Genomic DNA, 21,012 nt, shown 5'->3' on the forward strand with positions numbered 1-21,012 from the left:
GAAAATACGTTGTTGTGAGCATCACGAACTTGTCCGTGACTGCACGACAGTCCTACGAACTACTCGAACAACCACCTTGCACACATATAGTACGTATCACGCTCTCTTCAAAGTGCTCTTGCTTGCCTCGCCGACTGCACCACAACCGCGGCCACCACAGCCGAAATGCTATAGTGACGGTGCTGTAGCAGCCGCTGCAGAACGTGTTATAGCGCTCCTTTACGTCTCGTTTCGGGACAAGGTTAGGCTTACGAATGTGGGTTTCTTGGTTGGAATCGCGGTGTGGCATTTTTTTGTTTTTCATGTTAACGCTGCTGCATTAGTATTTTTCGCGTCGACTTCTGCCATACTCGTTCTTTTGTCGTATTCTTCACGACAATGCCGGACACGGAGGGCCCCTGCCGTAGGAAGCGAATCTATCCGTTGCGTAGCCCAGGGGAAAGGAGGTGGGTGTTAGATGCCGCCGTAGCGACCGCAGACCAATGAATAATGGCGCGTTGTTAGTTTGCGCCTCCGCGAGACGGCCCAGCCCCTGACTAACGAAACTGTGCACATAACAGGCTATGGAATAAAATAGGGCCTCTTCACTTTCTGGAACTACGGTGAGGGGACCTCTCAGAATTGGGTATAACGTGTTACGACGGCTCCTTCACCATAGTGAGTGTCAAAACGAAATGCGAGGAGTACCGCCCGAAAGTGACATTGTCGTGCTTCCTTGCTTTTCGTTTTATTATTGCTACTAGTCTTCTTTCTTTTTTATCGCGCGCAACCAGTAGATAGCGTGCGCGAAGACAATATACGCGTGGAGGTACGTCATCTCAACGAGTGAAAGGCTGTTCTTGGCACGGTACACCCGGCGAATTGTGAGCCTTGAAAGGGCTGGGGATATCAGCGGACAGGCTCTCCGACTTGCACGGGAGAGCCAAGGAGGGCAGGGAGACTCCCAGACGATCACTGCCACCCGCCGATGACAGAGTTGTCCGCTTGCTGCGAGCCACAGCGCTCGGGTTGAACGAGCGACGCCGGCCAAGCATGTTCTGGACATAGAAGGAGTGCGGGAAACGCAGGCGAGAGCTTTTATTCAACTTTGTGACTCAAAAGCAAATGCGAGGAAGGAATTTTTAAGCATTAAATTAGAACGACTTCACATGTCTTCGGTGATTAGTATGTCGACTAAAAATTTATTTTAAGATGAAGTTATTTTGAAAAATTTACAAAGGAAAACAAACAGTGGCAAGGAAGGCTAAAGTCCTTATTCACACATGACCACGGCCTGCTCCACCTAAAGAAAGCAAAGGCAAACATTGGCGGTTATCTATTCGCCCTTGTCGATACTGGTTAGCACTTATGCGTTACTATAGTTATCGGAGGACGTGCGTATTTTTGTTTCACAATAAGTGCTCAAATTATGTATTACAGCAACTTCAGTGCTGACAAAAGTACACCAAGTTAGGTAGGCATTATCGCTGACGATATGTAGACATTTCCTCAAGATATCATGTACAAATGCATCAGAAGAGTGCTACTACGTTCCTTCACAATGCTAACACCAGGACAGCCTGAGGCGTCCATGTGCGAAAGAGAATAAATGGAAGGATCATATTTTGCTGGCGTAACACTCTCACGTGTCGCACTGCAGCATACAAGATGAAATTATTAAATATCTGATAACCGAGCATAGAGAAACCATAGTTAGTGCGCGCAACACATCTCGTAGAGCTGCCCGAAGGAAGAAGCACAGCGGTATAAAATTTCTGGCTGACAGCTTTAGAAAGGATGAACATTCGATCAAGAGCAGAGCCTGTTCAAGTGCCTGTAGCAGTTAGGTCCACATACAGGCGGGAGACTCAATAGCGTCGATCTTAGCAATCACACGTTAAGCGCATCGCTTTTCTACAGTGACAGTAACTAAATATCGGCATCCTAGTTATAAAATCGGCCTACTGCATGTACTAGATTTTATCTTCTCACCTGAAATGCTACAAGCTTCATCAAAACTGGTAGAGTGGTGGCCGCGAAAAATGAGTGCAGCGTTCGCATGTATTTTCATAGGAGCTCCCGAACTCGAGCAGTTTCTAAAATAAATAAAATATATCAAGCATCGATGACGACCATTAGTGTGTAACACGATAAGCCTCAAAGGGTGCGAACATTTCTCTTCGGCGAATGCTACGGCAGTTTCGGGGCCTCCTTTGCGCCACGAGAGTCGGACGTAGTGCTAGGAAGCTCGCCGCTCGCGCGTACGCACCTCGACGGGGCATTCGTCGAGCAGGATGGTCTCGAGGGCGAGCTGCTTCGTCTCCGGCATGAAGTAGTACAGCACCAGCCCGTTGGCCAGGGTTAGCGTGCCGTAGAACCAACCAAGTTCGCTGAAGCCGAAGTCTCTGCGAACGCGCTCGAAGAAGGCCACGCTGCAGAAAGCGCACGCCCAGTAGAAGGTGCACACGCTTCCTAGTTCCACGCCGTGGCCGCGAAGGGGCGTCAGCTCCACGGCCTGCGGCGCAAGCAGTTCGCACTGGCGATGAGCAATGTGATCCGAGGTCGAGTGAAGAGGGGCTGCACTGAACGTCGAGATGCACAGCGTTACAATTTACAGCGTTACAGCTTAAAAGAGAAAAATGAATTTTTATTTAGAGCAATGAGAAAGTCTTCACGAAAGACTTGCGACTGGCACGGGGAGCTGCAGACGTTGGAAAAAAAGCTACTGAATAGTTTTTCTTAGTTCTATGCACTGGGTCGAGGCACGAAGGCAAACGGACAAATTTAAATAGAAGCCAAAAGATGCGCCATGTGTTACTGACTCAATAATTATGCTGGCAACTTTAAGATTTAGGAAGACGAGAGCATCGATCAGAGAGAAAAACGTGGCAGCTTACACCGAACAAAATCTAATATGCATATTTTACGACCTTCGTCCAGTCAAAACCCCCCCTCAACTCTAATGCCGGCGGTGTGCCTCAGCGACAGTAATCGTTGGTTATTGAGCAAACATTTCGTAACATATGGTATTAGCCGCGTCTGCTCGAATGCACTGGAATACACGGTGCTTGTATGCTTCTAAAAGAAGTCTTCTTCGTAGGTATGTATACCAAGGTGCGTAAATTAGGCAGAGTTTTTTCTTCGCCGGAGAGGTGCCATGGTGCTTCACTCGTTGGCATAGAGTTACCTGCAAGAAATACTAGAGGGAATTTTGGCACCAGTGTGTACGAGAGCTGCCAATAAGGCCTTTCGTCCAGCATGGTAATCTTGACAGGTATATAGATTTGCCTAAGTAGCGTCCTATTTCCTTTTAACGGCACTGGAATTTGCTAATTTCATTTCATTCATTTACTTTCAGGGCCGTCGAGGCAGCACAGAGAGGAGTGGAAATGAAACAAAATAAAGAAGACTAACAGAGAACGAAATGGTCAGAGACAGCAGACGTCAACTCCTCGTGATCAGTGATGCTAACACTATAGGGGTGAAGGCGATTACAGCCTTGACTTGTTTTAGGAATGAAAGTACACGTAGCTCTTCACGGTGGCACCCCGACTTTCATTTGACGATCAGTGAGAGATTACACGTGGCTGAGAGGTGAAAAATGTCGATTATGAAATCGTTATCAGTGCAATATATTTTGTGTAACACACACTGTGGGAGACTGAAGGGAGGAAATGCTGTGTCGAGTAACTAGGAGGGGCAGGTCAATTTCTTGTTTTATGGGAGAAACACTAGCTAAGCGAGAATAATTAAAAAGGATAAATGTAGCATAAACGTTTTGACAAATGCAACTCGAGCTTCTGTTTAATTGATTATTTACAACGATCTAGGGCGCTATAACTTAAAACTATTCCAAACTTTTCTATTCCAATTCTGCAATCAGCCTACCGCGATTGGTCAAAAGCATTGCTGGACCACCCTACTTCACCTGTCTGTCACGCGACGTCACGAAAACCGTGATAGCACCGCACTGATATGACTTGTACACGCTGATTTTACGTGATTTGACCTAAAAAACAAAAATAGTTATTTCTGTTTCGACGCCTTTTCACCATCAGCTCCCCGGCTATTGGTCAAAAGTTTTCGGGCTGCACCCACTTCACCTGCCTGTCACGCGACGTCACAAAACCACAAGAACTTACCGCGTCAAAGTTACGTGTGCGCATTAAAGATGCATTAATATGCCGCACAAAACTGAATTTTCTTCGCAATAGCAGCAGCCTGTCCCCTTCCGAAAGGAATAAAAGATGGCAGCCGCCGATCGCTCAGGCGCTGGCTACTCGCACGTGCCGGAGAGCATGGGTTTATAAACGTGTAATAAAACTTCTTGCGTGGCTGTGTAACGTTTTCGATAACTTTCGGCACGTTTAGGACCTCGTTCTGCCAACTCTTCTTTGCTGAAGATCCATTTTAGCGTCATTATTAAGCTTCCGTTGCATACCGCCGCGGTTGTCGACGAGCCACCGCAAGCTAAGTAAGAGAAAGCGCACCAATCGCAGACGCCGGCACCACCCTCTTCATCCGGTTATCGATATTCAGTGCAGTGTCTCGGCCCCATCGAATCCCTCTCCACTTGAGCATGCTTCTAGCCTCTTGTGATCCAATTAGATAAGACAAGCCGCTCAGTGCAGGCACTGTTATTCGTTTTTCAACAAACAAAAGTGACCTCCTATGAACGAGGGGATCATTTGATTGGTTTGTTCAGACAACCCTGCGATTGACCGCCCGATGCTTGCGTCTGCAGTTACGCAAATTTGACGTCAGGAGATTGGAATAAAGACATATTGGAATAGTTTTACGTTATACGGCCCCTATTCTGTTACAAACGCGATACTTACTAATGATTACGCATGTGCGCAGTAACCTTTTGCTTTGCCCTGTTTAGATAACTGTTTGCTTGGAAATTGAGAGAGATAAAGAGTTTTATAAAAAATGATCCTTCAAGGACCCACAAGAGCGAAGATAAGATAAAATTCATGTACATCTAGCACCTCTAGTACGATTGCAAAACCAGAGTTCGCGCCAGTACGTTTTTTGAAAAACTACGACTGATGAAGCCGGAGGAAGAGGTACTTGTCGATGGTAGTTTGAGGTTACAGGATTAACTGGAGCAAGTGGAGTAGCGACGGGTTTCAAGCGCGGATACATTTTCATCGTACTTTAGTGATATATGTTATGATCGACACACGATGTTGGGTATTGTGCCGTCCGATTATTACCGACTGGTTCCTCAACTAATATTCCGCATCGGGCAGGGCACGCCGCTCGAGCTCGGAAGCCACGGCAGGAGCGCCGTGCAACGATGGCAACGCGGCGCGTGTGCTCGCCGGAGCCGCGTGCTATAGTGTCGGAGATTCGCTGCAAAGAATGCTGTACTTCTCCAGCACGAAGCTGCTATATGGAGTTGAAGCCGGTGGGGCTGAACACTTCACAGCTAATACGTGTTTTGTATTTGCCTCTTAGATCCCGTCATTAGCAGGACGCTGGACAAAGCTGTCCGCCGAAAGCAGGACAGGTTCGAAGCTCGCTTCCAGCCTGTCCTGCTTTCATGCGACGAATCAGCTTTGCGAAGCTCACAGTACTTCTTATCGCACAGACCCGCGGCGACACCAAGGTGAGACACGTTTGACGGATAAAGGAATGATAGACGTCACTTGGTCGCCAACCTCGGCACTGGGACCGACAAACTCCAGTGATGTTGCTTTCAACGCCGCTTCGTTACGGCCACTGCTGGTCGCCAGAGCCGACCGACAGATGAATGCGCTAATTGGGCCATTCCAGGAAATCTCCTGTCAACTAGCATCCCCTCATTTCTCTGGGGCAGTGACACGTGTGCCCATGATGGAACTTCTCAGATCATGTTCAGTCAACAAAGGTACCGGAGTGATCGTGCGCACCCTCGCCCGCAAGGCGAGGGTGTGCTCCGGCGACTACGAACGCCCCAGATTGGGGGATTTTGTGACCGCGGAATTCCCTGGCCTTGTGATCTAGGGAGAGAAAGCGGATCTAAGCGCACTGTTTCGTATCCTCCGGTGTGCTCTCCGAAAAGATGTCTACCATTACTTGTAGGTCGTGCTATCCGAAAAGATTTAGTTTGCTCTGACATGTAGCTTATTCTACGAGCACGCTTCACTGCCCTCTGTGCTTCGGCCAGTATGAGTATCCCTTGTTCTGTAAAAAAGTTTTATCTCCTATACAAATAGATCCTCTATCCCGTTTCACCATCTTCTTGACCTCCTACTCAACACGAAGGAAGCAGTGCTGCAGGGGTATTCTGTGAGAGTCCACCTAGTGGACTGTCCACTTTGGCTGCTGCCGATTGGATGTAGCTGTACGAGAGAGGAGGAGACGAGCGACCTTAGCCAATCAGCAGTGGCCAAAACGGACAGTCCACTAGGTGGACTCTTACAGAATACCTCCGCTGATCAAGAACGCTGGGACGACGGCGCGAGCCCGCTTAGCCTCCGTGGGAGGCCCCGGTCGCGTAGGCCAGCTAACCGTTGCGACACGCATCGGCGGCGTGGGCTAGAGAGCGACCCTCAGTTGACGCCAGACTCGGGACCACTACCCCCGAATCCTACGGTGTGTACATACTGGCAGAACGGTGGCGTCAATGTGGGAGAAAAATCTATACGGATCCCCCGGAATGTTGGAGTAGCCGGACCCGAAACTACTTAATCACATCCGTCGTAATGCCGAGACACTGTTGGCCCCCCGGCGCTGCTTGAAGGCTGTTCCAAATTAAGCTTTCTCGTTTTCTCAGAATTAAGAACTGGGAGGCACGCGAAGACTACCTGTGCAGATAAGTTATGTCGCCAGTGGGACACAAAGACACAAAGTGAGATAATAATTATCGCTGTCAAACGCAATTCACTAAAATTGAATAAATAACTTTTTGACTGCAGTAAGTGGGTATGTTTGTATTTAAAAGCTAGAGGCAGTCGTGTCTCTACACAGTGTCAGTTGGAAGAATTCTTCTAGCATGTCGGCGCTCCCAGATATCCGACTCTAAATTCTAATTATGGTTCGAATGATTACGCATGCAAGAGAGTAAAGATCGGCGCAAAGCACCTCCATGATGGGATGCGGCTGTTGTGAGCGGCGTTTAGTCTGACAACGGGGCGGATGCATTGGTAAAGATGATAACTGTCACCCTTCTCCTCTCGGCTGGCGAAATAAAAATCGAAGAACCCGGAACTGCTGTTGTTACACGCGACCGCGCAGCCTGTAACGATGGCGGCAGCTGCCATGCCGAAATAATGGTGCGAGCGGAGATGCCGGAGGGCACTGCGCATGCGCAACAGTGGCTAGATGAGCTGGCATGATCCTTGCCTGGGCTAAGCAAATAAATTGGCTGCTGATTTCCAACTACTGTAAGTTTCATTGAAATCAAGAGCTACGACTGCACGGCACACGGAGCTGTCATATCTTGAGTTCGCCAGCCGAGAGGGGAAGGGGAACACTTATCATCTTTGCCTATGACTTCGCCCTGTTGTCAGACTAAACGGCGCACGAACATCCGCGCCACATTAGAGAGGAGCTTTGCGCCGATCTTAACTCTCTTGCATGCGTAATCGTTCGAACGACAATTAAAATTTGGAGTCGGATATCTCGGAGCACATATATGCTAGAAGACTTCTTCCACGTGAAGCTGTGTTGAAACACGACTGCCTATAAAATTTGAATACAAACATGCCCTCTTACCGCAGTCAATAAAAAGTTCTTTCTTCAATTTTAGTTAATTGGGCTGCTGACAGTGATAATTATCATCACCCCTTGCGTCCCCCTGGCCAAATAACTTATTATTTATGAATATCTTTATAGGTTGCAATGAACTATGCAAGTATTATTTTTGGCGTATAAGCCAGTGCCACTACGCAAGTGCTTCCACTTCATGTTACTCAACGCTAACGTCATGCTTTTTGTCTCCGCGCCGAAGCTGTGCAAAAAAACGAAAGTTATAATATACGAGAAAGCTTTAGGCCGGGGTGAACCCAATTTCTGCATTTCAGATAAATGTAAAAGGCCAAAACACTCTCATTGGACAACCGCTCGAATGATTTTAATGAACTTTGTTGAACTGAGAAAACAAAAAGGAAATTCTACAAAATGTAAAGAGCAAATGAGGCCTTGTAGCTTTTACATAGAAAAAATAATGCAGTAGAGGGAGAACATTAAAGCATAAAATTTACTGATCTATATGTCTACACGGAAAAATTATATCGGAGTTCGATAAAATGCATCTGCTAGAGGGCGTGAAGAAGGCGGATGCGGTTAGGAGTTCCCAGCTAACGTGAAATTTCGGTAACATTCACAAACACTTCGAAATGTCCTACACACAAATAAGGGATATTTCAAAGCTATGCATAATACCTACGTGGATTGTGTTCGCTTCAGAAGCCTCAATTAACTTTGTTTACAGAAAAATTTCCGAGTTAGAATTGGCAACGTTTCCTTTTTGTGTTGTAGAATTTAAGTAACAAAAGAAAGTGGTCGCTTTAGTACACTATCTCCAACAAAAAGTCAGTATACTCAAATTTCTTTTTTCTAAAAGCAAAGATTCCCTTCAAAGCTGCCACAGGGGGCACGGAGCAAAGTCATTTCTTGGTTCCCATGTGCTTAGATAGGAGCTCCCGAGGTGAAGCTGTCTCTTAAAAGAAAGTAACGGGCTGGGGTGACCCCTTCTTGTCCTCGCCTGTATCCAAGTCAGGGGCCCAAGACCGAGTGCGTAGCCAAAGTAGAAGACAGCCAGGAAGATGAGTCCCAGCGGGCTCCCATTAGCGCCGGATCCGCCTGCTGCCATTTCGGTGGCGTTCGCAGCAGTGGACGCCTTGCTAGCGGTGTACAGCACGGCGTCAGCTGGCATGCTTGGATACACGCATGCCAGCAGGATCATGCTTACGACGCATATGTTCGCGGAGGCCACCAGTAGACGCAGACGACCCACTGTGTCCATCAGGGGAAGGGCAGCACATGCCACCGCCAACTGGGGCACGAGATAGAGAGTTCGGTATTACTTATGGCTTCGGCACCACGGGACAAATCTTTCATCTTAGCAGCTCGCTTTGCGACTTCGATATTGATAATTGGCTTATTTTGTTTCTGTTTCTTGTTTTGGTTACATTATATTTCTTTATCAATGCGATGACAATCAAATGGCCACTCTAGGCGAATTGTCGCCGTAATGTTCGCTACAGAGTCCAAGGGTTATAACACCGTCGCCGTGCGTCGTGTGCTGTGTGTGCGAGTGAAAGCGTGCGAGTGGAGTCGACTATCACGGCACAGTCTCGACCGCGCAAGGGAGGAAAGCGAGGAGGAAGCACGCCGTCTTCCGTTGCGCGCGGGGCAACGGAGGGGGGACGGAGCGGCATTGTACTCTGGCAGCAACTGCGCATGCGCGGCCGCGCGAGACGTATCTTAAAAGGGATCTGCGCTGGAGGCCCAGTGTAGGAGCGCCGACGGCTCATACCATTGCGCCTGCTCTGATCTCGCCTCTCAGTTTGTGTTGAAGCGATAGACAGCACGAAGGTCATTGCGCTCTCTCCTGCTGCCGCGCTTCTTCACGACAGCATTTTGGCAGCGAGTGTCTGCGGTCGTGGAGTGTGATGTGTTCATGTTTGCGCGTGCGTTCTGACACCATGCTTCTTAGTTAATAAGCAAATGTTTACAGGTTTATACGGGCGATGAATTTACATGTATAGCTGTCTACTGAACTGTTATCGCAATTGATGCTTCGCTATTCTGGCAAAGCTGCCGACTTCTTAAACATAAAATATTCGTTTACCCTTTTTTTTCCTGGGCACCTTTGTAGTTTGTTGTTTATTGCACGGTTGTTCCTTGCTTCTTCACTTTTCAAATTACGTGTTATGTTAGCGTTAAAGCTGTATAATAAAGCTGATTTATTATCTTGGACCTGTACGAGAGCCCGTGTGAAATCTTATAACTTTGGGGCTCCTTTGTGTTAATAATGAATGTACTTTTTGTGGGATCCACTCGCTGCTGAATTAGTCTAGAACACGGAAACTGGCAGTAAATGTTGAAGATGGCGAGACCCGCTAAACTCAATAACATTAAATGGCGAATGAATCCTCCTGAACTCTAGGGTAACAATTATCGCGATATTTAGGGTAATTATAGATAAGAAATTGTTTTTCTGTTTTTATACATAAAGAAGAAATACGCACGCGAATAAGTATTAAAGAATAAAGAGACAACCGACTACAAGTAGCCTAATATGAAACATATTTGCATCACTTGTAGGGCAGGGGCTCGTCAGATGCGTTCGCCCGTAGCCGTAGGGCTCATAAGTGTTCTCAGCCTTGATCACCTGGAATACAGAGGACGTTAAAAGAAAAATTTTGCTAATTGCTAAAAGAGATATATTATAAGTGCTTAACGCTTGCGGCAGATAAACGCATCTACGCTAGACATACCGGAAGGCATAACAGAGAAAGTCTGATTAAGTAGCGCGAGCAGGTATGAATGGCAATAACAGAAATTCGCTCATCAGATTTGCCATCTTTGAACTGTTCTGCCAGCTGGGTCTCATGGTCCATTGTACAGAGATGTGTGTTACAATAGCCCTTTAAAATAGCTTGAGAATGATTCAAGTCACTGTGACGGCTGTTGACGCATAGCACCTTATGAACAGTTCTCGATGAGCAAGTAACCCAATAACAGGTGCCTCAGTAGCACGACCTGCCTCAACAACATGTAACTAAGTTTCGACTTTGTTCAGCTAGACTGCGCTAATTAATGGAGCACGTTTCGATGAATACGTCGAAGAGAAAACAATGCGAGAGGTTCGTATTTCATTACCGACGTCCACGACGTTCATGGAAAACTAAATAAAACGGTTTAATAGTGACACATTGTCGACCTAGCTTACAGCAAGAAAAACTTCGTTTGATGCTTACGCGTAAGCGCTGTAATTTCTACCCATTAAGCAGTTCGAAACAACGACGGGAAAAACCATTATTATTCTGCTTCGTTGAAATGTCCTAAATAGAGGCGCAAATGTCAGTCGATCGTGAAGCTTTCGACCACCAGAACTAACGAACAACGGTCTTGGCGCTCAATACACCTAGCACTATTGTCGGCCCACCTATATTGTAGATACGATTATATTACCTCCAATCACCTTATACCTACTCGTGAAAGCCCATGAATTAACATATGCATCATTCTGGTGTGCCGTCTGACACCACTGACCCTTCGTAATTTTTGAGGCTATTAAAGGCACTTAAGTAGAAAAAGTAGTAGTGTAAAAATACTTGGGTGTAACAATCAAAAACAAGCTGTCCTGATCTAGTAAGATTGGCGACGTCTGCACATCAGCTACGCAAAAGCTTACGTTCATAGGGCATAAATTAAAGATGGAACCGGCTGACGCCAGACCTGTTACCTTTAAAACTTTTACCATTCCTAAACAGGAAACTCCTAAACTGGTGCGAATGCTTTCATTTGCAGGACATATGCAAATTGAAAAATGGTACGAAGTCGCGCTGTGCTCTTCATAACCGTAGATCGTCGGATTTACCAAGCGATTTTTCGTGACCGTAGAAATCCTTAAAGGAACCCTGCAACGATTTTGGCGATTTTCTACAAACGTACTGAGTCGTTAGAGTAGGTCCTTCTGATAATTAATTGACGTATCTAAGTGCTCTGCGTGTAATTTATTATAAGGTTTTAAAAATGTACATCGCTGCCGATCGCAGCACACTGCTCGGTGGAATTTTCAGCCGCTCCTACCCATATGACGTAAATCACCCAATTGACGTCATGTAGGCGAGCTATGCGATTGTCCTCCAGGGCGCGTCACCTCTAATTTTTCCACCTTTATGGTGAACAAATGATGTTCGTAACAGTTGAAATGTTAGTTAATTTGTTTCAATAAAAAGAAAGTAACGGAAAGAGAATGCACAAAAACAATTTCTCAGTACACTTAAGCACTTGCGGCACACAGCAAGCGTCGTCTGTTTGTGTTACAACGGGCTCCATTTTGACGGGAGCTCCGCGGTCAGAGTCGGTCTCATTCTTTTCGCGAGCACTGCGATTCGACTGTGTTGCGTTGTGGACTGCAAACGTAGCGACTGGTAATATGTCAAGCTGCGACATCGTGTCCCTCTGCAAGGCAGCAGACGAGCGGACAATAGCTTCAGCGCATCGGACTGCCGCTATCCGATCGGCGCCACGATTTGCGCGTTTGAGGCCGCCTACACCGGAAGATTAATAACGCAATAGCGTTTCGCGAGTCCGGTATTAGGGTAAGCACAAGGGTGCAGGCCTGGCCGTTTGACTGTGCCGTTCAAGGGGATGAGCAGAAACGCAAATGTGAGTTGTCTGCACGGTGCAGCCACCTGGTGGCACAGAGATCAACCACACATAGTAGCAGTAACAAAATGTATTCTCCTTTTCTGCTGGTGTACATTTTTCGCAGGAGGGTAATCATTAACACATTATTCTTGTATATGTTTAAAATGTTTTACTTTTGGCTAAAGCAATATTGGCTCTTTTTTGGGCTGGTTAAGCTCTGCGCCACGGGTGGCTGGATCGTGGACACCGATCAGGCAGCTTACGTACGTCTACGCTAATGTTCCTTCATCAGCTTGAGTTTATGCCTCCATTCTTTCGTTGGAACGCCCAGCTAACCTATGGTTACCGGAATACCAGACACGTTCGCCACTGCGGCAGAATGCTTGCAACGCACTCTGTTTCCATAGCTTTTGCTTGGCGTCGACTGCGAAGCTGCTGCCGGAGAGTTTGGAGAGGCTTCGCTCGCTCGCTCCTAGAAAACCGGAAGTCGACGACACGATGTGCCATCATGACGCAGAGCCAGTGAAGGCGGAGCTTAGCCCTGATCACTCGGCGAACGAGTTAAGGAGAAAATGCACGACTATGGAAGTGGGTAACTTATAATGATCCGTAGCTCTCTTAATGTGAGACGTCGCACACAAATTGTGGTGCGAATGATTAACTTTAGCTGTAACCTACGTATGTACAAAATTTCTCCTAACCGTTTCAGGGGCCCTTTAATAAAAGATCCCGCAGAAAATCCCGAGAATGAACATTTTGTACGGGCTATGCAAAGGGAAATTAAAAAATTAGTGCACATATCTGCATCAAAGCGCTCCCTTCTTGCGCACCTGGTCACCGACATGCACGGAACTTGCTGCCTTGTTTTGCATGCACCGACATGAAAACTCACTTATGCGTAATCCCGCAAGATGGGGGAAGGTCTATGAAAGGAAAAATTGTCATCCACCAGAATGTGGCACTCAGCTACAAGGGAAACCTACACTGGTTTTTCACAAATTAAGCTTCGCAGTCGAAGAAAAATTGCGATATTCAGTGCTCCTGTGCTTCGAGCTATCGACTAATTCGGCTTCGTGCTGTGATGCGCTCGCTTCCTGGTTAGGTCAGACGGTAGAACGACCACAATGGAAAGCTGTTAGTCCGGAGTTCAAATCCATGCACAAGGGGGTGTTTTTCCTCCATTGTGAAGGTTTCTACCTGAGAAACTAGTCCGTATTGCTTTGATTCGTTGCTTGGTGCTAAATTCTGGAAGATGACAATTTTCCCTTTCACGCACTGACATTGTTACGGGGGATAACAGGTATTTTCAAAGGGGACGAGGACCGGTATGGTCGCGGCGATAGAGATCGATGGCCTTGGGACTCTGAGTAGCTAAACCTGGAGTGTTGAACGGCGGCATCGGAAGCACGTGGGTCAGAGTGAGGAGAAAAACGTCGAATATGGCCTCCAGGACGACGCCAAGATCCAGTGGTCCAGTTTGAAGGCAATGAGCAGCTACTGCGGCCGCGATGGGCAATGTGTCCAACGCGTGAGCAGTTGAAACACATCTGTCAGTCGTTTGCCGTTCTCCAGTCAGCCGGTTTTCAATAGTGCGGAGGGTGGACCTTGTTCTCGGGGGCATTTGCAGGAGTACGTTCAGGTGCACGGTTGGAACACACGTTGCATGATAAACCAAGGTTCGCGAACTCTCGCGGACGACTGCTTGTATGAGCGACATATGTCGGTGGACAGGCTGGATTACTGAACGTCTGGAGGGATGGCTGTAGGAACTATTGCTTGGAGTTCGCGGCGGACAATGCGAGTTACACGTTCCCACGCTGTAGACTGCGCAGGCATCATTCAGTCCCCGCATGATGGTGTTGCGGCGGTGTTAGGCAGCTGATGGAAGTGCCAGGTGAAGCGGCGGCTTTTCGCTCGTTGAAAACGTTAACATCCCTTTCCACACCACTTACTATCGCTCATTGTTGAGGACTTCTGTATTATTTTCTGCCTGACTAGTGCTTCTATAATTGCTTATGTTGAATTCTTCTCTCGCTTTGTTTGACGTACCACTGTTCTCATTGATATGTTACTCCGCACCATCTGCACCGACGTGTAATGCGGGTGTTAGGCCTCGTCAGGAGACATCCTAGTCTCCTTTAGCCTCTCCCCGCGGATACCATGTATTGTTGTCCGAAATAAATACATTAAAAAAAAACTATGGCGACTACCGTCGTACCGTCCTTAAATACAAGTAGATTAAACGCATTGTCCGCCATTCTCTTCAATATTTGCGAAATCTTGTCAGCTTCAGTGATTTTTGCGTCTCCCTTTCGACAAAGGCCCAGTACGCCCTAAATGTACGAAATTTACAAATCAGTGGTTGTCTGGATGAGGGATCGCAGCTCCTTTTTAGCGGCCTGCCAACGGTCAAATGGTCTACCAAACAACTCATGCAGCTTCACCTTGCAGGAGCCTAAACTTGTAAGATCTTCCTCATACGTCTTGTACCACCCGTGTGCCGTTTCTTTCAGGTAGACAATCACGTTGGCTAACATCATCGTGGAGTCCCGCCTGTAGTGGTCGCTGACGCGCTCGTACATGTCGATCCACCCTTCGACGTGCAAGCCATCCGTGCCAGGAGAGGTTCCCGGGCCCCGCGGGTGTAACAGAACCACAGGTGCCGACGGCTGCTGCGCCGTCGTCACTTCGCTGGTCATCGCGGAGCCACCAAGATGGCGACCGCTTCCAAGTTCCGTGCTTTGTTGTCAGAGCCGGCACGCTCTCAGGTTTACGCAGCACCTCCAGCGAAAAAGGTGTTATCGGGATAACGTGTATTTACATATCATTCCTATATGCAAGGTTACAATAACCACAGGTAACTGCGACTGATGCAAGGCTTTCGCGGGAGCCTCTGGCCACTTCGTCGCCGTTGTCTTTGTCCGACCGACAGTAAGAGCCCATTCACTGCCTCGTGGCAATACATTAAAGATGTTTTCTCCCCGTACAATTACATAATAAAACCCGTTACGTTATTATACATTAGCAAGTCAATTTGAAAAGTGGTTTGAATGTGCAGTGCTGTCACTCTTGAAATGACCGTTATGTCATTATTTAGTCATTCACTGGGTGATCCTGTTAATTTCATGCATGTCACACACTGTGGTGTCTGATATATTAAGTCTAACAACTGAACTACTCGTAAATATGGTCGTTTTTGTTAACGGTGCGAATTTTATCTATTGTCTCTGTTTTACAAGGTTCTGCCCTAGCTGCTTGGTTTTCCTGTAGATTGTAGTGTGTATGTGAAGAAATAAATAAATAAGTAAATAAATGCAATGGGCATACTGAGGGGCCACTGATGTTTTGCTTTACGAGCTTCTATCGATTTCTTTTTCTCACTACCCTCGAAGGTGATAGCGCACAGTGTGTAAAAATTACGCACAGCGGCTGAGCATCACCTGTATGGTGAGAATGGCGAGATCGGCGTGGCCCTCGTCCAGCTCGATGCCCGCCGCCGCCACGATTACTCGCGCGTAGGTTGCAGCAATGTTGGCTCCGCAGAACTGCTGCAGGAACATCATGTGCGCCGCCAGCCAGTAGTGCAGCGACGGCGTTACGGCACGCGAGAATGCCCTCTCCATCAGCCTGAACTCAGCGTTGGCCTCGACCGGTTCCTTGCGCAGGCTTCGCTGCATGGCCATGGCGTTTTCACGGCGGCCAATCTGTGCACACGGTGGGACATTGAGCTTGAATGGAAGTTGTTCGATGCATCTTGTGTGAACTAAAGCAATGATAGTAATCTAGCAAAAAAAAAAAAAAACAAGCAGCTTTTTCCACTTTTAAATCCTTAAAATCTTACTTTCGCAAACTTTACCTTGCCGTTACATATGTTCTGTTTACGTGTGTACCTGAATGAAAGCACTCATTCGTCGCGATCGGGATATTCGAATCTACCAATGTACTAGTTCACTAATATTCAAGAAATATTGCAAAGCCAGCATCTTTGATGAAGTTTACTAAAATATGAAGCTTTTGTTCTTCACGGTCATCATTATAGCACTATAACAAAATTGGTTTAATATATAAAATCGTTGTTAATCTTGAATACTATAACCAGAAAGGATTGCATCTGAACAAAGCTTCATCCTGAATACTGTAACATTAAGGCATCAAGGTTGCTACGCCGCCCGTTCTCTAAGATCAGGGAACAACAGAAGACAACATCCTAGTTCGCTATCAGTGTTTCGACTGCATTGTTTGGGTTCACCAAAGACATTGCCTTCTCTTCGGGAAATTGTTGTCTGAGGAACAGGCACGACGAAAGATAGAGAGAGAGCGAAAAAACTTTTATTGTCAAGGTTGAGTGGAGTTTTCATTCCCAGCGGTGTGGGCTAGCGTGGCGTCTGCTTCGCCGCGACGCTATCAGCCAATTCCGCCACCCCTCTCTGGTCTTCCGGGTTGTAAGTTTCCGTCTTCATCTCCCACTCTTCGTGTCAAGGAGCTCGCCTAAAGAGTTCTCTCGGGGGAGGGTTCTTTTGGCATCCCCACAATATGTGATCTTGGTCCGCCAGGGGGCAGTTACAATGTTTGCAGTTTTGTCGATATTCACCACCGGTCATTGCAGCTAGTCTTTTTGGATTAAGTACAGATCTAATCTGCACTCTCCTGAGGTTAGTGGCCTGTATTCTTGTCAGTGTATCGTGCGCGGATGGAGATATTCGCCTCGATTCGCGGTAGTAAACGGTCATTTCGTTAACGGTGTGGATACCTTCGTGTCGGTCAACCCCGTCGGGCAAGCCCACCTCCCGGTTACTTGCTGCTCGCGCGGCTAGGTGGGCGGCCTCATTGCCAGGGTTGCGCGCATGAGCGGGTACCCACACCAACTTCAATTGATCGAGTTCTTTTTTGATGATTCTGAATGCTCGAGGGGAAATGAAACCCGAGGTGCAGTTACAAATTGCCGTTTTCGAGTCGGATATAATAATCTTGGTGCCCGGGATGGAGGTGCCCATGGCGATGGTGGCCTCTTCCGCCTTTACAATGGAAGATGTGTGTACCGTCGACGAAAGGTTTTCTCCGACATCGCTTATACTCCCCGTACTCGAGCTCTTCTTTACAAGGCTTCCTCATCTTATTTCCACGTACCATTTGCATTGGCCATTGCGTTAACAGATCCATATCAGAAAAACTTCTTACACTTTTAAACAGTGATGCCTTCTGTAGTCGGCAGTTCAAGGAACATCTCCTCTGAATGCCTTTCAAGGCCCACAAACGCAGTACTGCACATTGGCTTGTTTTAGGAACGCGCTGCACTGGCACATCTTTGACCCCGAGAAAGCTCGGTCCCATAGAGAACGGTGTACGGAGCTTGTCGTGCTGTTCTTGAACAAAGTAAACTGAGGTGTTTCTCTGGGCACCCACAAGCGCAAATATGGCGTCTGTGTCACTAACCGTGCTAGAGATAGGGCAGCCACTAAGCCAACACTTTCAAGCAGTTACAGTAACTAAAGAGACAAGGTCCTTAAGCACAGCTTGCTTCAAGAACTACCCTCTTCTGGATTACATCTGTGGAAAGATAGGACAGAGCGAAGTCATAAAAAGGCTGCGTCCTATCTCTTCTTTACATTTTATTGCATTTCTCGTGGTAAGTTACGTAAACTCGTCGTGTGGTTATTAAGTAAGGAGTGAGGAAGCCGTGCGCCTTTAGCATGTGATTGAAGGACAACCCCCGTGCTTGCGCAGTTCCACAGAGGCGCAAATGGGAACAAAAGACCGAATGATTGAGTAATTGAATAAAGGGCATTGAGTAAAGCGCAGGTGAATGCTCCAATGATTGATTGGATGCGCTGTAGTGGACGGCCGCGCAAAGATATTGGCCAGCCAGACGCATTGCACGCACATCGATCTAAACATGTTGCCGTTAAGACTGCGAGTGGGCCTAGTTGGAACAAATTCATCTTAAAACTTATTGTGCGCAACAAACAGGGACGAGGAATAGAAGAAACACAAGGACGAGCGCTTTCTAACAACTGGTTTTATAAGCAGGTGGTTCTTCAAAAATAAAACCAGTTGTTAGAAAGCGCTCGTCCTTGTGTTTCTTCTATTCTTCGTCCCTGTTTGTTGCGCACAATAAGTTTTAAGGTGTTGCCGTTCCCCGTATTGCGAAGCATACTTCTATATGGTGACTGACAACGAATTTAGCTCGCGAGGTCTGTATTAGCAGTGGAAGTGCATATCTTCAGCATGACGTTAAATTGCGTCAGTGTTGCACGCAAATTGTAATGTAGAATAGCTAGACTAGATTATTAATAGATAGATGGATAAGATACATAAAGAGGAAACGAATGTGCGTGTAGGTCATAATTTAAAGCTGATCGCTCGTTAAGAATGATGTATGTAGCTTATGCTTCAACGTTGCCTCGAGTGCATTGTAAAATATAATAAATAATGGTTACTATCATTATAACTGACGGACCACATCTGAAAACAAACGACGCAAATTGAGTTTCACCGCAGGCCACTCAATAGGCACAGGCCATCACCATGTTTTTCTCCGGCGTGCTTTTACCGTGTTTCAAACGAGGCGCGGCTCATTTCGCCCCGACAGCATTCCATATGTCGCCACAGACCACATTTGCGGTATATTCATTCGATGCGAAACAGGCAAGGTATATACCTAACAATGTTTTACCTAGCACCCACCAAGTGGAACAGCCATTCTCTCACCACTGTCATACTCACCTGTTCTGATTAGTTTGCTCATTACGTATCTGCACGCTCATGAGTACTTGTTCCTTCACCAACACGCAATGTATACATGTACTGTATAACGTTTTTGTATATGTATGTGTCTGTGAAATACATTTATCTAGCTATGATTATTTTATTACTGTTTCCTCCATGACTTACGTAGACCCGCCTCTTGCGAAATACTCTTTAATTATGGCGGCATTATGGATGAAATATGGGCTTCAGCAAAATAAATGCGGTTATTAGATTGCGCGTACCGCGGAACGCCACCGCTGCACGAAATTTAGGCGCGAGCGAGCCGTCGTGGCGGCTGGCCGATAATAAGGACGCGGTGAAGCCCGGCAGGCAAAGGCAAGTTTTCGTTCGAAGTGCTCCCACGGCTAAAACAAACAATTCTGGACTGGCACTGCCGCACTTTACTGAGCATAACGGGCGGCTGGCGGTGGGGGCGGAGGCGGTTGTTGCTGCGGCTGCTGCCGTTACCACTGCCGCCTGTGCCGCCACTGCTGCCGCAGCTGCTGCTGCCGCTGCTGCTGCTGTATTACCGTACATATAGCGCATACAAACGACATCGCTCGTCGCCTCGGGACACTGTAGAACAGGCACATCAAGTCTATTGAAAAACAAGAACAAAAACCCACAAAGAGGGAATTCCTTTTAGGGCGACTGTTGAAGACCGCGGAACCTGGCAAAGATGCATCGCGGACTACCTTCAGGCATGTTTGAACTCCTTACCTTTCGACGACCCGTTCTTGATCCGCAACTGCGACGAAGTTATTGCAACACTAAAAAGTAGCCCACCGACGTCTCGTTTTTCAATAGACGTGACGGATTTGTTCTACAGTGTCCAGAGGCCAGCCGTGGTACAAGCTGTACAAGAAGCCATCGACGTGTTCGGCTACACCAAATTTCAGGACGTGTGCAAGTGCAGTATTTCTAGTTTGGTGAACTTGCTAAAACTATATATACAGGGTGCGTTTACCGAATTTGGTGACAGTGTGTATCAGCAGAAGGATGGTACCGCTATTGGTTCCTGTATAGCTCCCTGGCTTTCCGACTTATATATTGCCGCCTTGTTTGAAGAAACTAACATAACTACCTGTTTCAGATATATTGACGATTATTCCGTGTGCATGAAAGAAAACCAAAGCCAACCAGTTAGCGTAGAAAGTGCTATGCTCAAGGAAGCGCATGAAGGTCTCGAATTCCCGTACGAGACTCCTACCAAAGGTCGACTACAGTACCTTGACATAAACATCAGGCTGAGAGGCTCCCACATGTGCTCGTGCTACAAAACTAGAGGAGAAAAAGAAATCCTGAGGCATGACTCTTCCCATTCAAGTATCATTAAAAGAGATATCGCCAAGGCTTGCATCAGTCAAGCAGTTGAAAAATCGTGCCGCCATGCTGTGGGGGAAAGCATCGATTTGCAAGTAAGCCGCTTAAGAAACAGTGGGTAGCCGAACACTATGGCGGCCCAAATCTGTGGAAACATGTTGCCCGAAATCGGAGCCAGCAGGAAAAGGCAAAAAACACAGGAAAAAGAAAAATTGAAAAAAACACGTGGTGTTGCCTTACATCCATGTGTTGTCACATAGGATAAAAAAGCAGCCCAACGTCATGATGTTCAAGTACTGTTCTCCGCTCCGCAAAAAATAAAAGGCATGTGCAAGAGAGTGAACGCAGGATCCAAAGAGGGCAATCCAAGTGCTACTGTCGGTCAGACTATGCACGTGAAAAATTACGTGGAATGTGCTACTTCAGTGGTTTACCAAATCCCAGTAGATTGCGGCAAACTGTACATTGGGCAAAATGCACGTTGTCTAAATGATAGGTTACGGGAGCACAAATACACGTGCCAGCTTCTGACAACACCTAGCAACTTGGCTGCACACTGCAAACGATGCAAATGCTGTCCGCTACTAGAAAGCACCGCAGTCATTGGCACATCAAAAACAAAAACGGAGCGAGAAATATGGGACGCAC

The 21,012-nt window shown here is 47.0% G+C and overlaps 1 protein-coding gene across 3 annotated transcripts in view; it reads right to left on the reverse strand.

Moving 5' to 3' along the window:
- Window positions 1-462: 462 nt before the first annotated feature.
- The window catches only part of LOC126525284 (solute carrier family 2, facilitated glucose transporter member 8-like), a 38,134-nt gene continuing 17,584 nt past the window's right edge, over window positions 463-21,012 (reverse strand). For 2 of the 3 annotated variants that reach the window (XM_055067604.2, XM_055067603.2), the window contains 4 exons: window positions 15,735-15,998; window positions 8,675-8,965; window positions 2,249-2,494; window positions 463-1,037 (listed from right to left, as the gene is read on the reverse strand). In XM_055067604.2, coding sequence (XP_054923579.2) covers window positions 819-1,037; window positions 2,249-2,494; window positions 8,675-8,965; window positions 15,735-15,998 — 1,020 coding nt within the window. In that variant the 3' untranslated portion in view covers window positions 463-818. The remainder of the gene's footprint in view (window positions 1,038-2,248; window positions 2,495-8,674; window positions 8,966-15,734; window positions 15,999-21,012) is intronic. The other variant, XM_055067605.2, reaches the window with a different exon arrangement.

The sequence above is a fragment of the Dermacentor andersoni genome, chromosome 3, assembly GCF_023375885.2.
Source record: "Dermacentor andersoni chromosome 3, qqDerAnde1_hic_scaffold, whole genome shotgun sequence".
NCBI classification, from domain to species: Eukaryota; Metazoa; Arthropoda; class Arachnida; order Ixodida; family Ixodidae; genus Dermacentor; species Dermacentor andersoni.